General features: G+C 38.1%; 1 protein-coding gene across 10 annotated transcripts in view; it reads right to left on the reverse strand.

Annotated features, from left to right (window-relative positions):
* Positions 1 to 18,173, reverse strand: part of ryr3 (ryanodine receptor 3) — a 119,921-nt gene that overhangs the window by 99,135 nt on the left and 2,613 nt on the right. For all 10 annotated transcript variants that reach the window (XM_044169284.1, XM_044169282.1, XM_044169283.1 and 7 more), the window contains exon 2: positions 2,877 to 2,996. In XM_044169284.1, the coding sequence (XP_044025219.1) occupies positions 2,877 to 2,996 (120 nt within the window). The remainder of the gene's footprint in view (positions 1 to 2,876; positions 2,997 to 18,173) is intronic.

The following is an 18,173-nucleotide window of genomic DNA, read 5'->3' on the forward strand; positions in this document are numbered from 1 at the left end:
CATTTACACCCAGATGTTTCCAGTAACAAAAAAATCCAAGAAATATAATGGAAAAGACATTTATAAAAAGTTAGCATCCCCAAAATCTAGTTATCTCACCATAAACCTTCAGACAGGGTCAGCTGAATATTTACTTTTGCCTGCAGGAGGATGCAACATTACATGACGCAGCTACACCTGTGGTGTCATACGACCTTCTAACAGTAATAATTCGCAATCTGCTGCAGACCTTACACTTCTTATGAATTATTCACCTTTAATTTTCCAATTATCATACTTCTTCCAGGGTTGGGCAGACATAGTGAACATTCTCCCTTGTCTGGAAATAGAAGAGACTGTCTCAGTGACCTTTAAAATGTTAAATTTTTTTTTCCATACTCTATAGGGGGCTTGATTCAACACAATAATATAAGCTGTAAAAATAGGTAAAATGATCCTTCGAAAGATCAAACTGTATTATTTGACAATCTAGAGTCTTACATCATATGCAGGCTATTCAAAAGAAATCAAATAGTTAAATAAAATTAATTATTCCATCTTTTCAAGATCGTCTACTGTTCTACTAATTCAAATGTAAAAAAAAGTTGTTTTTTTAAGATTTACGTCTTCAGGAGGAACAAATGGGCTTCTGAAGCCACAGACAGTCTGGGGAAGTTAGAAAGTATAGAGGCATTGATCATTTTGGTCTTTTCATAGGATTTGTTGACAGTATAAATGATATGGAATATCGCCAGCCTTATCCTGTAACACAATCAAAACAATATATTAGATATAAACAGTTATGATAAAATGGGCATGAACGTAATAAATATGCTGCATGTACTGTATATGTATATCAAGCTATTTTGTTTATCTATACACACACTTGAGTTGCTTTAATATGAAATTACATTAAAAGGTGGGTAAGGAAGAGGCTTTTAGGAGTTCACTTAATTCAAAGATGATATTTTTCCTAATGATTATTCAAATTTATGAATGAATGATGCCACTGTAATTGCCCAAGCTTACAATATGCCATGGTAGAACATATGATGATAGAAATGTTATTTAAAACACTGATATTTAAAACACCGCCTCAGAACTCTGACCTAACAACTCCCCGTTTCACTCCGGCCTTATTTCGCTCTATCAGCAGCGGCGGGCAGTCGGGCTTCGTCTGGGAAATGAGGTGTCAACACCTGAGATCAGCCAGCAGATGACAGCCCCTCCCCTCGTGCCAAACTCAGCCACATTTCACACCCAAGGAAGCCCGAAGTATTGTCACCGGTACAAAGGTGAGAGGAGAGAGGTGTTTGGGATGGGCTGCCTAGAGCACTGCAGAGGTGGGTGAACAGAAACAAGCCCTCACATCCCCAAATTACATCCAAAATCTTATTGCTCAGTGGCCCAATTAAATCAGGCTTTACTTGATATGCACAAGTCATTAAAACATCCCAACCTGGCACTGGAGAGTTTTGCGGTTGTGATCATGTGATTATCACTCTGACACGTAAAGTCAGTGTGAAGCCAAAAATAAACAGTAAGAACATCATCAGTATACATACATATATAAGCTGCATTGTCTATCCCACGTACATCTGCATTACTGACTGACAACCAACTTGCTCTCCCCATTGAAATGTCTCAAAAATATCACTGTTAATGAAATAACTGAAAATATTGTGACTAATGTTGCACATAATGATATACAACACTTATGTTCCTATTAAGATGCATATTCTCCAGAACCAACACGATCTGCTTCATTTCAACATGTCTTTTTTTCTGAAGACCACACAGTACATCATGTCAAACAGAAGATTAATGAGACGTGTAACAGAATACTGACAGCTCTGTTGTGCTGCTACAACACCACAGGCAGCAAAATGCTAATTTTTATCACACAGTCACAATGAGAAACTTCACTCCTCTAACAACGAATGTGGTCAAAACCATCCTCTATATATCATATTTGTTGTTGTTTTGTCTGCCCAGGCCCCATGATCAACGACAGGGATGCACCAGTGCAGAAGCAAGTACATGATCCATAACTAGTTGTCAGTTGTGTTTGTTGGGGTCCTGGCCAAGCTGGAAGCACCACAGCTGGGAACTGAATCTGGATAGCCGCAGAGGTGGGGGTGTGTTTTTCCTCCGCACCACCATGGCACCCATTTTGAGATTGTTTTCATCTAAGTAGTTGTACTTTGCACCATAGGGCCTGAGCAGGATCTGCACTTTCTAATTTATTCCCATTATTTGACGGGAAAGCTCATCTCAATAAGAGCGGGTGGGAGGGAAAGAGGATAAACAGATGGGTTTCAGTGAAAGAAATCACAAGTGTCTCTTTGATTTACACTATCAGGAAGAGAGACTGCCAAGGAACAAAACTGGACTGCAGACTTATTTTGGATGCCACATTATGTTGTGTATCTAATTTAACTATGCAGGAGACACATTTTTTCAAAAGGAGGATAGGTACCAATTTTTTCAAGGATCTAATTACTGGAAGATGTAATCACAAACAAGACAGGAAAACAGAGATACTAGTACAGCTTTTCTGTTACACTTCATCAGAATTAAAATCGTCCTCCAGTCTAGTCTCATGTCTGGTTTATACAAAAGTAAATATCTGAATATTCATATATGGGCCAATTTCAAGACCTTGAGTAAGCTGCACTCAGTTAATTACATTTCAGGAATGTCTCTGCTGAATATTATATTTTGTAAATCCTCATTCTTTTTATTATTTAATCAGGAAAGCAGCTTTCCTCTTTCAAACTTCTGGGTGTCCACTAACACAGTGATTCCCAACAAGGGGTACTTGAGCCCCATAATCTTCATAATATCTCCAGCAGACTTTAAATGTAAATTTAAATACAGCTGTGTGCCATCCTCACCTTAGCATCAGATGTGGATTCCAGGTAACACAGACGGTTTCCGAGTCCCTCGGCGGCCAGGCAGAACTTGCGGTGCTCCTTCTGGACGGTGGCCACACACTGGAGCACCACCTCATCATCCTGCCAGAGGAGAGAGGAGCGTTAAAGCCAAAAATGTTTGACAGTGACCTATTCAAAATAAACAAGATGGGACAAGAAAATAATCTATATTGGCTCAGTTTTGCTGTTTCTCCTGCCATCCTCACTGGGACTCAAAATACACTACAGTTGAGGTTTTTAAACTGACACCCACATATGCACTGTTAACTGATGGAGGTCACTGCTGCTAATGAAACTTAGCTTTCAGATAAAAGTAGCATAAAATATAAACCCTTAGATTTTGTGTTATGGGGTGGGGGCAGACTGGGTAGCCTCAAAATCAATGATCACATTTTATTGTGAATGTGCCCAGAGGAGCAAGATCCATCATAGCAAAGAACTGACATTTTTATATAACAATACAAAAAAAAATTGCCATACATATTTGTCATGATTTGGTAAAGTAAAATAAGGCACCTAGAGTTATAAGGTATGGAGAGGTCATTTTTAATTTAAAGAGACTGTTGCGGAAATCAGTTAAAAGGAAACGCAAGGAAATGTCTTGTTAAATTAGAACAGACAACCATTTCAGCAGCAGAAACCAAAACAAAAACTATATTAATCAATAGCGGTAACAGCAAAGCAGCTTTGAGCAATATCATTTCTAAACCTTTTACCTTTGGTATCTCTGTGGGAGAGTGGAAAACCTCGATTCAATCACTGCAACCAATAAATGAACATCTGTATCTGTCAGAGTTGAGAAGGTCGGGCTCTATTTAACAACACACACACAGATATTGATTTGTTTGTATACTGCATGTGTGTATGTGAGAGTGTGTGCATGTCTCCTGCCAGCTCACGTCCCACACTAATCTGAGCTGATGGTTGCCATGGTTCTGGCTCCCACCTCCTTCACAGCAGTATTAATTCAATAGGTTTAGATACAGGCTGTGCAGCACCCAGAGCCTCTCTATTTCTCTGTTTCAAAACAATGGCACTCTGGACCCAAAACTAGGAAATTTAGCATGATTGCAAAATAAAAGTCCCTGCATGGTCAGACTCTTGTGTAAAACAAAATTATTTAAGAAGGTTTTTCAGTTTTTGAATGCACCCCATTATACCGTCAGATGTTTTTCTGCATTAGAAAGCATTCATTACCATATCCTGTATCCAACAATAAATGAGAAAATTGCATTTACTAATTTGTAATTTCACACTGCAGTACAGATGAAAATGGAAACAAGGAAAATCCAGAACAGTTTTCTGGGGATCAGGACAGATTTTTCTGCTCTTTCAGCAGATGTCAAAGTTCACACTTTGAATTTATTAAGCAGTATGAAGCCGTTGTGAAATCTTACACTACAAATTATTAGTTCAAGGCTTGAACAAATCAACATCTTTATTTATTTTTTTTACTAATGGTAAAATATTATCGACAACTCACTGTATAGTTGAAGTCCATTCTGCTTCAGAGATGATCATTATTATCCCACAGAAACTAAAGAGCTGCCTAAAGAGTAAAATGTGACTGAAATTGATGAATAAACAAATTATGGTCAAAGGGGCATTTGGTGATTTATACAACAGCTAATTAGCACAGAAGCTAATTAGAGCTGATCCAACAAAAAGGCAAAGTACCCGATTCTTTGGGACTGATCAACAACCTTTTTAGAGACAGATTTGTATCGTACATAAACTGACCAAAGTATATCTTCAAGCAGTTTTAATGGATAAAGTAAAGTTAAATGTCATGGCAAAGTGAATGAGGGGCTGAGCTGGTACTGCAGTCCATACCAACAGTGTTTTAAATACCCCACAACTCAACTTTGGTCTTCGGGGAGGCGATTACTGATAGCAGAAAGCATCAGTGTTGGCTCTGAATCATTGCTGCAGCTTTCCTAGTAGTTGTGTGATGGAGGAAACACAGTTTGTTGTTTCAGGCTACAGATAGGGAAACTCTATATGGCCACGGGATGACTGAAGACTTGTCACCTCTTTAAAATCAAGTAAATACGCCTCTTTCTTTTCAGCTGTTTGGAATTCTGGTGGCCTTATGAAACTGGCACCAGTGGCATATTATAGCTACATTTTTAAGGCTTATGTAACAGCTAACAGCTAATTTTTTGTGTGAAATTGTTCTATAAATTTGACCAATTTCATGAAATGTTTTATTTGTCAGTATGGAAAATCCTTGAAGGCAGCAATTAGGTCCAACATGTGACACTAAAATGATACACCAGTCAGGCAATGATACATATTCATGCATAGTTAAGTTTGTTTAAAATTGACAACCACATTGAAAGACTCAAGATACACCAAAATTGCTTTTTGCTCACATTGATAGTGCAGCTTCAGAACCAGAAGTAGTCAGTGTTGCGGTGGGATCGAAATGCTACATAGACTGGATGCCATCCAGTCATCTGAGCAGTGTGAAGCAATGGGAGGAAGAGCAGAATGGATGATAATGTAACATCGTTCTAAATAAATACAACCACAAGAGGCACTGTGTATGGGGGGTTTTAATTTCAAGAATGGATAAGTAGTGCCGTTCTCTCATAAAAATCCAATCGCTATGATCAGATCTCAAAAACTAATGAAATAGCCATGTGTACCCACAGCCAAGACACTTTCTGTCTCTCTCTGCACCCCTGACTTGATCCCAAGCCAGAGAATCTGGTGAATCTGAGGCAAAGTGATCCTTGCGGCAGCAGTGTGACCATCTGCTAGACAGCTAAAGAGCAGCATCAGTACTATGTATAGGGCTCCGGCCTGCAGCGGGAGGAGGCAAGTGAGGGGTTGGGTGGCTGCTTTACCAAGCTTCCAAGTGTAGAGCGGGAACTTGACCCTGCCCTCTCCCAACCCCACCCGTCCTCACTACCCCTCAATATCCCTTTTGGATCCTGCAGGTCCGAAAATTCACCGCTCTAGCAAACAAAACAAAAAAAAGTGTCACTCTGGTTAGAGCTTCTGTTGAATGACCACTGGCACTGTTGGATGTGTCTCCGCTCTTCAACAGTCCCTCAACGTTTCCCACGCTTCTCTTGCTTTCTTTTTTCTTCTTGTACTTCGTTCACTAAGCAGCCAGCCTCTGTGTGCGTTAACAGACAGCGACAGGTGTGTGTGTGCGGCCCGATGCATCCACCAACCGAAACCCGAGAGCTACAGATGCTCCAGCGTGCCAAATAAACTCCCACAACTCACCCGGCGCTGCCACCAATGTGAACTTGAGAAAAGGTGAATCTGTTCAATCCCTCAGCGCTGCTATTTTGACACGCATGCTTTGCACATGCTCAGTGGAGATCAACAGGCAGACTTTGAGAAGGAAAAAAGGCAGACTGGGGTTAGAAACTGAAGGGAAACTTCCAGCACGTTTGTCTCCTTGTTCACACTGTCTCAGCGTGTAGTCTGCCTAAATTGCTCTGACTGCTCAGGCGTCGTGTTTCTCATAAATGTCAGGCAGGGTGCTAAGTACAGGTTGAGCTTCTTGTTTTAGTGAAGCTTAGCTAACAACATGGAGAGCAAAGTAGATACAGTGTGGATGTGTGAGAACTACAACCTGATAAGCTGGATAAGGACCGATGTTGGTGCCTATCAGAACAATGTTTCTTAAAGTGAGGTTCAAATGATTCTGAAGTTTCTGTGTGTATATTTTCTTATTTTACTTTCCAGGCTGTGAAAGTATCACAGATCTAAAGAATCTCTGCACTCATGAGTGATCTGTCAACCACCTGACCATAAATAATTAAGTTATCATTCACAATGTTCCAAACTCATGTTAAATTTTTAAAACCTCGGAGAGCTGTAGAAAATGGGAGATATAGTGAGAGTGTCTAAAAATTATTAAAGGGATAGTTCAGGTTTTTTGAAGTGGGGTTGTATAAGGCACTTATCAATAGTCAGTGTATTACCTACAGTAGATGTCGGTCGGCGCTCAGCCAGTTTGGAGAAGTAGACAGCTGCTCCGCCACAGACGCTCAGCTCTGTATTGTTTTGAATGGGAATCAACAGTAATACATATTTTAACCACCAAAAAAAGTTCAACCTAAAAAACAAAATTAGTCAGTCTACGTGTACGCTATGAAAGTACAATTCTCACCGCTTTACAGTGCGGTCAGACAGCTCTTTCCTTTGCACTACATTTTCTCAACCGCGGGACTTACGGATTCCTACACATACGCGCTGTTTCGCAGCGCACTGTATTATGCCGCACGTTTGGTTCGGCCACATTCTATTGCAGCTCCATCTATTATCAGATCTGATACAAAGTCAATACAGTCAGTTGCACCTGCAGCTCCTTCATACATCTCAAACGGAAACAGGGATGCAACAGATCTTTCTTTATCTGCTGGGTAAATTTAGTGATGTCTCACTGGTTCCATAATGTTTTTGACAAATATATTTATTGGCATTTTGTTTTTTCATCATACCAAGACAAAGAAATGTTTCTCCCCCAGTCACCCTCGTTCCACCCCTGTCTCCAGCTGTCAATAATCTTGACACAAAATTACCCAAAAATAAAGTAAATAACAGTGATAATAAAATAACAGACATTATTAAGTAAACGAAGTAAGTAAATAGCCTAAACAGAAAATATTAATAATAATAAAAAAATAACTTAATAAAACATAATAAAAATTAATTAATGGATATGAGAGGCATATTACATGTAAAATGGTTAATTAAGTCTTAACAATGAGTTACAAAGCTCGTATACAAAAGTAGCTTTACATTATTCGGTCACATCTTTCATACAAACTCGTCAAGAACAAAATTCTGGGCACAAAAAGCAATGACCATTTATACCTACTTATACCTATTTATGCCTACATGTCACTATTCAGTGATGTGGAAAGCTGGAAATCTCCCACTACTGTTACTGTCTTGGTCATTGAATAAATGTAAGAACTTTACTGTCATGCAAAACGTTTAGTTCTGTTGTTACCAGTTGTTCCCAGTGAACTTTGCCAGTTCGCCAGTAAATTGTAGGAGACAGACAAACTTCCACAGAAGCCCACGGCGCCCCAATAATAGTTCATCTGCTCAGTTCTGTGTTTAAGCAGCAGTAGCAGTTCCACTGGGCCACTTTGTTTCCAGTCATTTTCTACAAAAGCCAGACTGCTTTCCGTCATAACTGATTGAGATTAAGATCCATGTCTCTTGTCGGCAAACAGCCATTCAGCTCCAGAGTACAAAAAATAAATAAATAAAATATCAAGCTGCAGTGTGTGCTGCAGGAAATGTTAGGATTCAGACCATTGTATGTAAAATATTCATTTAGTATTATTTTATATTAACAAGCAGATTTACAGAGCACTCATATACCTTATTTGCAGGATATTGCTCTCACCCTGTCTGTTCAGCCTGTATATGTTTCTGTGGTGTTTTGTGTAGTCACATTTTTTGGTCACTCTTTGTGGTTTGACAGGTAACTCCTGCTGTAGCTCCTTTCGTTTCTCCTCTCTCAGCAAGGTGTGGTGCTCCCTTAGCCAAGTTTGATTTAGGTCTAGGTTTAATTTTTATGACAGATTTTTTTACTAGGTAGATTTAGGAAAAAAAATCTACTTGCTTCTAAAAAATGCTCAAATTCTGCTGGATCACCTAGGACAGATATCCTCTCTGAACTGTTTTGATAGCTTATTCAAGGACAAGTACTGGGAGCACAGGGCCAGAAGTTGACAAAACACACCAAATTTATGCCTTAAAATGTTAACTTAGCTTTAGTTTTAAAACATTATTATTCACTGCCATTTGTAGAAAATTACTGGGCATTCACATCATGTTTATACCAATGTGTGTACTTATTTTTGTCTTGTTTTTGTATTATTATTGCCATAGAAGTATTTCAAACATATCTTGACCTCCAAAAATGCATCCCAAAAGTAGTTCTGAACTTTCTGCAGGTGATCACAGCCTCAGAGAATCCACAAAGACATCTTTATTTTTAAAAAAATGTCTTCAATACACACTTCAAAGACTAGACATCTTTCTGACCTCAGGAATTACACACAGAGATTTGTCACTGAAGATGCATTTAAACATTATGCTATCACTGTCACACATCATGTGCAGACATATGAGCATGCAGAGTGTGTGTAGGTGTGCATGTCTGAGACGACATCATGGGTCAAAATGAATAATGCACCGCACATCTGAGCTCTATATTAAAATAAATAAATAAAATGAAATTCCGCAGTCAAGCAAGTTTTGCCCAGCAGTACACTGCCATGGATCACAGACTCCAAGTTTTATATCGTGTTCCTATAACAAATTGGATTTTCTTGGCTTAGTTTGCATGCATATTGCTTTAGAGCAGCTTCAAATAATAGAGGCCCCCATGTGTGCAAGGCTGAGGTGTCCACCTGAGCACTGAGAAATGGGGGGCCTCCGGTCAGGGGCGAAGCTGGAGCCTCTCTAAAGTCCATCATCCTATCGGATGAGACAGAGTGAACACAGGCACACAGTGGCACACAGTGTGTGTGTGAGATGAAAAACAGACTGAAAGAGAAGTGGAGACATCAGGTGAAGTGAAGACATTCACCTGAACCCAACTTAAGCTTTCTTTTCTCCCTCTAAGCTCTCAGCCCCTGACCCAGGCTGACAGTTGTTTTTATACTCCATCCTGTCAGTTCTCTGTGTTTCAAATTTGATGCAAACCTTAGATGATTTGAGCTCTAATGCTACAAAAGCCTCAGAAGACAGCAGCGTGATAAGGCAAGCACTTTTTCCTCAGAACAGATTTAACAAAGGTAAAATTTTCATTCCTCAGACACACAGAACAGCTATGGGTCAATAGAGGATGTGACACAACATAAATTAATTGAGCATTTAAGTGTTTTGCAATACATCAGTAGCAGTCTGTGACAAGGTAAACCTCCCTCCCTATAAGGAGGGAAATGGTTTCCAGATCCATCAAGCTAAAAGATGTCATCTCTAGACTGCAGCTGGCATGGTTGGATGCACACAACAAATAGAAAATGATGTTTCTAGGATGTTGGTGGGCTTACTGAAAAACCAAAGAAGAGTGAATTATTAAAAATGACAAATAAAATCATGTTTTCCTGAAGTGAAACACCCTTAAATCGTATCTTGTCATAAAATAAGTTAAATGGGATGAGTAATTCAAACAATGGATTATTCCATAGTGGCAATCATTAAAATTTGGGTTTGGAAGTGATTGAGTGCTTGATCCCCCCTTATCATTACTATAAGGTGCCCTTGAGCAAGGCAAATAGCACCCAACTGTACCAGCAGAGCTCTTCAGTGACTATATAGCAAGGCATTCCTGTAAAGGAGCTTTCATGCTCCACAAACTTAAAGCCCCTGAAAAAAACTTAAATCTTAAAGCGGCTATAATTTATACTTTTTTTTGTTCCATTGTTTTTATTTTATTTTTTTTTGGGAATTACTGCTTTATTGTGATAGTGATAGCTGGAGAGATAAAGGAAAGGCAGGGGAGAGAGAGGGGGGATGACATGCAGCAAAGGGCCTGAGCCCTGGTAAACATAGTGGAGTATTTAGCAGCTAAAGAGACATATTTCCCTCAGGAGTTGGTGGAGACCAAAAACAGAGCTAAAATTGGACTTACATTCGCCAGGTGGCCAGAAACACGACTCCAAATGAATGATAATGTTGCTCAGTAACTAACTGCTGGATGGAACAAGTTCACCATATCAACTTAAAAAGGTAATGATGTCAATGTTTGTTCACAACTTGTTTCTGCTGATAAATCAGACATTGCAGGTTTAAGTGTTTCGTTATAATTAATATATTAAGAGCGTAAAACTCAAAAACTCAACTTCATCAGGACTGTGATCAGATTTGACTGACCAAACAGCCCACTAACTCATCAATTTCTGATTCAAATGTTGCTAAACTCTGATTGGTGCACAGAAGTAAGTAACATCACCTTTTTCCAACTGGGCCCCACCCACTTCAAACTAGCAAAAAGAGAAAAAAAAAAGAAATACAGAAATTTCTCAGGTGAAACAACCAAAAGACTGTTGGCAGAAAATAGTGTGTTCATGTAGGATCCCATCGCACACAGTAAGAAACTAATTGAGAAAATACATTTCAGGGACTTTAAGGTGGATTAATAAAGGCTACAACACTGCTAACTGGTGTTTAGAAGAAAACCATTAGAGCTGACAACAAACTGAACCGTGTCAGCATTAAACGAAAATGAACCGAGTGACCTAAGGGACACTCAAAATGGCAAGAGGCTCACCGTCTGCACCTTTTTCAGTCCTCGGTTGATTAATGAAGGTAATTATTTGGGTTGAGAGTCCACTCACACTGCTGCTCCTACTGAGATTCTACTGCTCACTCTGCCTGGACCACCACAGCAGCATACTGCACAATCATTCCTGCTGAAACTGAAATATCAGTGCAAGTTAAATTAATTTGTATTTTTGGTTATGGTATGGAACTTAATGCACGGAGTGTGAAATGATAATGTTAAGTAAGTGTATTTACAGCCAATAATTTAAATGAGGTATTGATTTTGATTGTATAATGTTTGCTAATTAAAATCAGTTGCATTCTTTTGATTTGTGAGACAGCAAAAACAGGCCACAGCCCCGATAAAGACAAAATAATTCATAGGCCAAGTAGAAATGTAAGTAATAGTAGGTAACTTATGTCCTTAACATTGCAAGCTAATAGATTATTTTACAGTTAATGAGTTTTAACATATTGATATGGAGTATTTTAGGAATTAACATTTACATAAGGCCTGCAGGTAAAGACAAACCTGAGGCTACACACTGGCTGAGCCTTGTCTCACCACTTTCATAATTTATGGGTATTTTAAAAGCTTTATAACACCAGTCAAGGTTGAAGACAGACATAGAATAATGCAAAGATAAAACATAATTATTTCTGGAAAATAAAAGAGCACTGAATGACACAGACCTTTTCTCTGTGCAAGAGCAGCCAGAGATGAATAAAAACTTCACATTTAATAACATTATTTTATATTGTTCTAATTCATTTTCAACTTTATTTTGGGCTCATATGAATTGTTCAGTATTTACTCACAAATTCTTAACCTTCTTCTAAACCAACATCATAAAAGCTAGTTTTCACAAATCTTCAATACACCAAATGCATACATTTTAATGCAACTCCAAAAAGGAGCTCATCCAGCATTAAATATTTACATAATGTCAGAAATGTCGGCTTAAATGATCAATTAGTCTGTTATTTAACTAAACAGGGCCACCCCAGTCAAACCCCCTCACATCTCATCTCCAAATTAAAAGCATGACAGAGAGTTAGTGACATAAGGTCATGCCACCTTTACATCAAGGTTGCGTAAATGATGGGGATGGCAGCAGGCTTGCTGTCCTTCAGTACTGATGACTGGAGAGAGCTGCCAATGAACACACTGTATTGATTGAGCAGTCTGTGATGGCAAAGCATCAGAGGAAATCCTTCCCATTTAATTTAAATCAAGCTGAGGGAGGTTCACTTGAGGTCGCAACGCTGCCTCTCTCTCTCTCTCTTTTCTCCATTTCCAACTCTCATTGAAGAGGCAAACTTTACAAGGGTATCAACTACTGCAATACAGTAAATGCTGCATAGTGTACAGGAATGATGACTTGATGACTGAGACGGTACAGATTTTTTTTTAACAAAAGAAATTACAAGTCCATAGTGTTCGTTACTTTCCATTATTCCAGGTTGTATCTGCACAAAATCAGCATAGTTGAGCTATCTGGGCAACAGACAACAATCAGAAGAAGCCATATGCTTCCATTTATTCTTCTACAGTATAACTTCCACAGAAAACTCTTCTCCTTAGACTTGTTGATATGAAACTATTTTTAATAGGTTTTTGGAGACATGCAATGTTGCCAAGGTGATTTTTTTAAAATCATTCATACTGGATATTATCACCAAAAATAACTGAACCTCATGTGATACAATCAAAAGCCCCAGAACAGCTATTAAATGCAGCTGCCCTCAACACTGACGCTGACTCTTATCCCGCCCCATGGACACTAAATGTTACATTAAGTCTCCATATCTGACTCGATGCTTTACATCACCGCAAAATGTTTGGATTATCTTATTATTCAGTACATTGCACTTATTCTTTATACTGTAAACATTTGAACATTTCTTGGTCGATATTTTGCACATTCCATCCTCTCCATTTTTAACACTGTACAGATGTTTTACATGTTTTTTTATTGTAAACTTTTCTGTTTGATATTTATGATTCTCGACTGCAGCACTTGTTTTTTTCCTTTTTCTTTTCTCTTACTATGTTTTTTGTTATGCAGCAAAATACCACAGCAAATTCCTTGTCGCTATGTGAAAACCTACTTGGCAATAAACCTGATTCTGATTCTAAATGAACCTTGAGGTGAGATTGTTTGGTCAGCTGCTGTTTCCAAGGTCAAGAATCAACTTTAAAAGTTGAACTTTTACGCCAACATGGATGAAGAATCCTTAGGTGCTCAGAAAAAAGAGAAATTAAACATCTCCAATTCCACGACAACTCGGCAAATTCTATCTACAGATGAAAATCATGTGATATGATCAAAAGCCCAAGAACAGCTACGAAATTGACCTTGAGGTGAGATTGTTTTGTCAAGTTTGACGAGGTCCTTTTCCCCCTAAAATATTATCTGGTGGAAACTAAATATCACTTAGTTTAGGCAAAAAAATAAAATGCACTGTTCACTAATCCACATAGCATAGACTATTTGCATAATCTGTATGAGACAGGATTGTCCACAGAGATATATTATCATTATTAAACCATTAGTATCTGAGTTAACCAGATCAAACTGAGTGAATTACCTGACATCTGCAGAAAGAAACTGAAGAATCAAGAAAATAATTTCTAAAAAACATGTTGCCATAGAAACTATTTTTATACGTTGGCCGACAAGGGCAAATGCAATGCAACTTAAGAAAACACATGCAAATTGACAAAACATAAGCAAATTAAGAAAACATCTTCATTAGACAATACATGCGCAGCATTTAAAAAACACGCTGCAAATAAAACACAACCAAGTGTTTCCAGAGGACACTAAAAAGGTTTGTGACTCATGAAGTTGGGTCCGTATCATCCATTCATTGTTTTTCTGTTATTTTGTTTTGTACTTTCTCCACTTTGCACATGTGCAGTCTGATCTGCAGTGTGCACTTACCTCACGGGAGCACGCAGATTCCAAGAAAAAATTTGTGAAGCATTTTTGAAACTAATAAATCACGGTAAATTTGAAAAAAAAAAAAAAAAAAAAAACACACAAAAAAAAACCCAAAAAACAACACGTTGGCAAACAACTGTTAATTACAGATAATAACCAGGTTCATCAGTAATGACAGACGGACTGTGTAATGTGTGTATTTCTGGTCTAATAATGCCTATATGATTATCATGTCAACACTAGTGGTAGGACAGTAAAGGTTAATATGTATCATAAAACACCAAATCTTCTCACAAATCATTAAATTTACTGATAGAATTCCACTTTTTCGCTCTGCAATTTCTTACGAGGGCCATAGACTGTGGGTGGGCTACGTGCAGCGGCCACTTCCAGCGCATGCGCAGAGTAGTGCAGTTGCAGAAGTCAGAAACCCACAACATAAACATGAACAGATGATACACGGACCCGACTTCAGTCCCAAACCGTGGCAACAAACTTGACAACAAGCGTGTCCAAGCTGTGTTCAGCACTTTTTAGTGTCCTCTGAAAACACTTCCGCTGTCGTTTTGTGTATTTGCAGCGTGTTTTCTAAATGCTGCTCATGTGTTCTCAAATTAATGAAGATGTTTTCTTTCTTTCATTTGCTTATGTTTTGTCTATTTGCTTGTATTTTCCTAAATTGCAGTGTGTTTGCCCTTGTCGGCCATCGTATATTTTAACTTAATAATAATAATAATAATAATAATAATAATAATAATAATATATTAAAATAGATCTGACACTGTAAAGTTTGTATTTACCCCTCTTCATTTTCACTGACCCTTGACTCCACTCATCGTACCTTGACAACTCTTCAACCAATTACATCAGAGAAGCTCAAACCAATCCTACCATCATCACAACATTCATCAGAACATGAGCTTGCACTCGTCATCCCTTGGCATTGGTTTCCAAAACATATGGTATGTTCTCTTTAAACTGTTTAATCAATAATTCTCAACCATTCAACTACAGATTACCACAGGTTAATACCCCCAAAATGTGACTCCAATCTTCTCTGGCATATCTACATGTATTACACAATTATTGGACGTACTGTATGTGATTGTGATGTGTGAACAGTGATGCCATCTGGTAAACCATAAGTAATAAACCCTAAGCAAAAAGTTTCAAACAACATCAAAACCTACTCAAAATTAACACCCTTGAACAACAAGAAATCAGACCACAAATCTACCAAGTTATACCAACATCCATTTGTTTAATACATTGGTAGATTTAGTGCCAAACTTTGTCCCGCTCCACTTGAAAGCTCAGTGACACTGTCCATTACTGTGACATATTAAGCTTCAGAAAACGCTGTATATTACAGTGTGGTATCAAGCATTTGATTTCTAAATGCTACTTTATCCCTATAAAAATGGTGTTAAAGTGTCACTGGTCTTGTGGTCCCTCGACTCAAGCACTGCCCCTGGTGTGGTTTAGTGCAAGGGGAGCAGAGCTGTATGTGCTGTGGAAGCATCATCTTTAAAAAGGCTAAATTTAAACCCCCAGAGTCCTCGCCTCGGTATGCAGAAGGCTTCCAGAACAACATAAACTCCAAATAAGCCCTGAGGAGCGACCTACTGGTGGACTGCAAGCCTCGATCACCTGGTTTTAAAAAGGTGTAACAGTAGCTCACCTGGAAAATTATGTTTACATTTCGGCTTATACTCTTGTCATTTATAAACCTTAGATCTCTAAAAAAGGAAATAAGCCTTGATTGACCTATAACTTAAACCCACTTAGTAACTGTAGCTACCAACTTTCCATTCTCGCACACAACACATATGGAAAATTTAACACACAAAACTCTCAGTAGTTTTAGAAACAATGGGTCTGTGATTTCAGACAGAGGTAAACAAAAGCAGACTTTTCATTTCTAGCTAACGACAGTCTGTTTTGTCAGCTGAAATGACAACTGTCTCTGGCAGATTTTATCAGTTGTAACTAGCTAGCTAATTAAGCTAGCTTTAGCTCCATGAGTTGGTTGAAAAGGCTGCATGTCTCCAGCTGACTTTTGTTTCCAGCTAAATCTACTTAAACATGCACTTAATGGCTACATACATCATAGCACGCTAAAAGACTGAGGCTAAAGCTGCATGTCTCAGACCAAAGGTCATCATCCTCACCAGCTGATGATCCAAAACACTGAAATAAAGAAACAGTATTGTTCTTGTATTGCAGTGCAGAGCTAGTTAGTCCTAGTATTGTAAGTATTATAAAGGGAATATATATATATATAAATATATATATATCATATTTTACAACAGTATTTTTACTTTAAATGTTACAAGAAAAAAAGGCTTTTAGGATGAGGACTATGCCATGTGTTTGGTGAACGTAACGCCATCTTGGGTAAATATCCCCAAGTTCAATAAAGAGCAGGACAAAGCTGCCAACGTTACCCTAAATTCAGATAGCATCCAGGACCAGACTCCACACTGTGGAAATACTATTTAGTTGATGATATGCTAACTTTTGGCCTTGGAAGGCACCCCGACAAGCCAGCTTTTGCAGTTTTTATTAGAGCAGACAAACAGACTGTTTAATCCATTCCTTATGGTAACCATTATTGATAATCCTACAACTAATACCATTATATGATATTCTAACCCAATTAATCAAGGATTTACCAAAATTTAAACAGCCAGAACTTTTAAAAAATAAAATCTAAACGAACCTTATCAAAGGCTTTCTCCGAATCAGCAATCACAATCAACCAAGGTTTTATATTCAACTCATAATGTTTCACAACTGTCTAATATTATTTCCAATATAACGACCCTGCAAAAATCCTAATTGATCTTGATGGATAATGCTTGCCAGCACACTCTTCAGTCTATGAGCTATACATTTAGCAAGTATCTTAGCGTCATAACATTGAGCTATTATTATATATTATTATTGGCCTCCAATTTTTTAAGATTCACAGGGTCCTTGAATTAGCCACTGGGCTCCTGCTTAAGTACCAAGGAGATAAGGCTGTCTTTCTGAGGATTAGACAAATACACAACACTGTAGGAGAAGTTAAAACAAGAGAGCAATGTTTTTTTAAGAACAATTTTTGATAGACCTGAATGGGTATATCTATTCCAGGCTTTTCCCCTGGTTTAAAAGACATTACGGCATAAAAAATCCTTACACTTTTGATTTTGTGGTTTTAGTTTTTGGAAAGACAAAAAAAAATTAAAAGACACAACCCTCTTGAGTCTTTATTGGCCAAATATCGCTCTTACTACTACCCCATACACACCACTTCAGCATTTAGAAAAATCCGAAGCTTGACAGACCTAGCATGCCTAGTTACGGTTGCTAAGCTATGATAGGAGCAGTCATGTTTAGCTCGACCAAATAGAAATTCTACAATTCCAATAAAACATGACGATCACCTGGTTACAAGGTCTTCACCTGACAATGTAATCTAGTGTCATTTCAGTGAAGACGATTGTTCATATTTCTTCTTTGTTTAGTATAACGTCATTGTTTGACACAGCAACACAATCAATAAGTTAACGACACAACAAATAGACTAAACGTCAGTATCACTAAGTGTTCTTATAACATTGAAGCTAGCAGACTGAGCAAAAGACTTGCAGATTTTCTGATTTGTCCATAAATTAAAGCCAAATAATGTTGTTTGAATCTCCAACATCCTGTGCAGTACGAGCCAAAGCTGAACACGGATCATTTCCTGAAGATAAACCAAAATAAATACTATTTTGTTATCCTTTGCACGCGTGTGCTGAAGCATGACAAGAAAAAAATATTCCTGTCATTTTCATTCTAAATTAAATCTCTGGATAGTTAATGAGCTGTCCAAGAAAAGTAATACCTAAATCAGTGAGCAAAGAATTTCAATATACTGCAATTTGTTTTTGCCATTAATTAAAAAAATTTGTATCGCCATTATCAGGACAGAGGGAAAACTTCAGTGTGGGTCTGTAAAGTTACAGAAGGGACTGCTGTCTTCATCTTGCAGCGTAACATTTTCCTTCTCTCGGTTGTTTTTCAT

The sequence above is a fragment of the Siniperca chuatsi genome, linkage group LG16 (genome assembly GCF_020085105.1).
Source record: "Siniperca chuatsi isolate FFG_IHB_CAS linkage group LG16, ASM2008510v1, whole genome shotgun sequence".
NCBI classification, from domain to species: Eukaryota; Metazoa; Chordata; class Actinopteri; order Centrarchiformes; family Sinipercidae; genus Siniperca; species Siniperca chuatsi.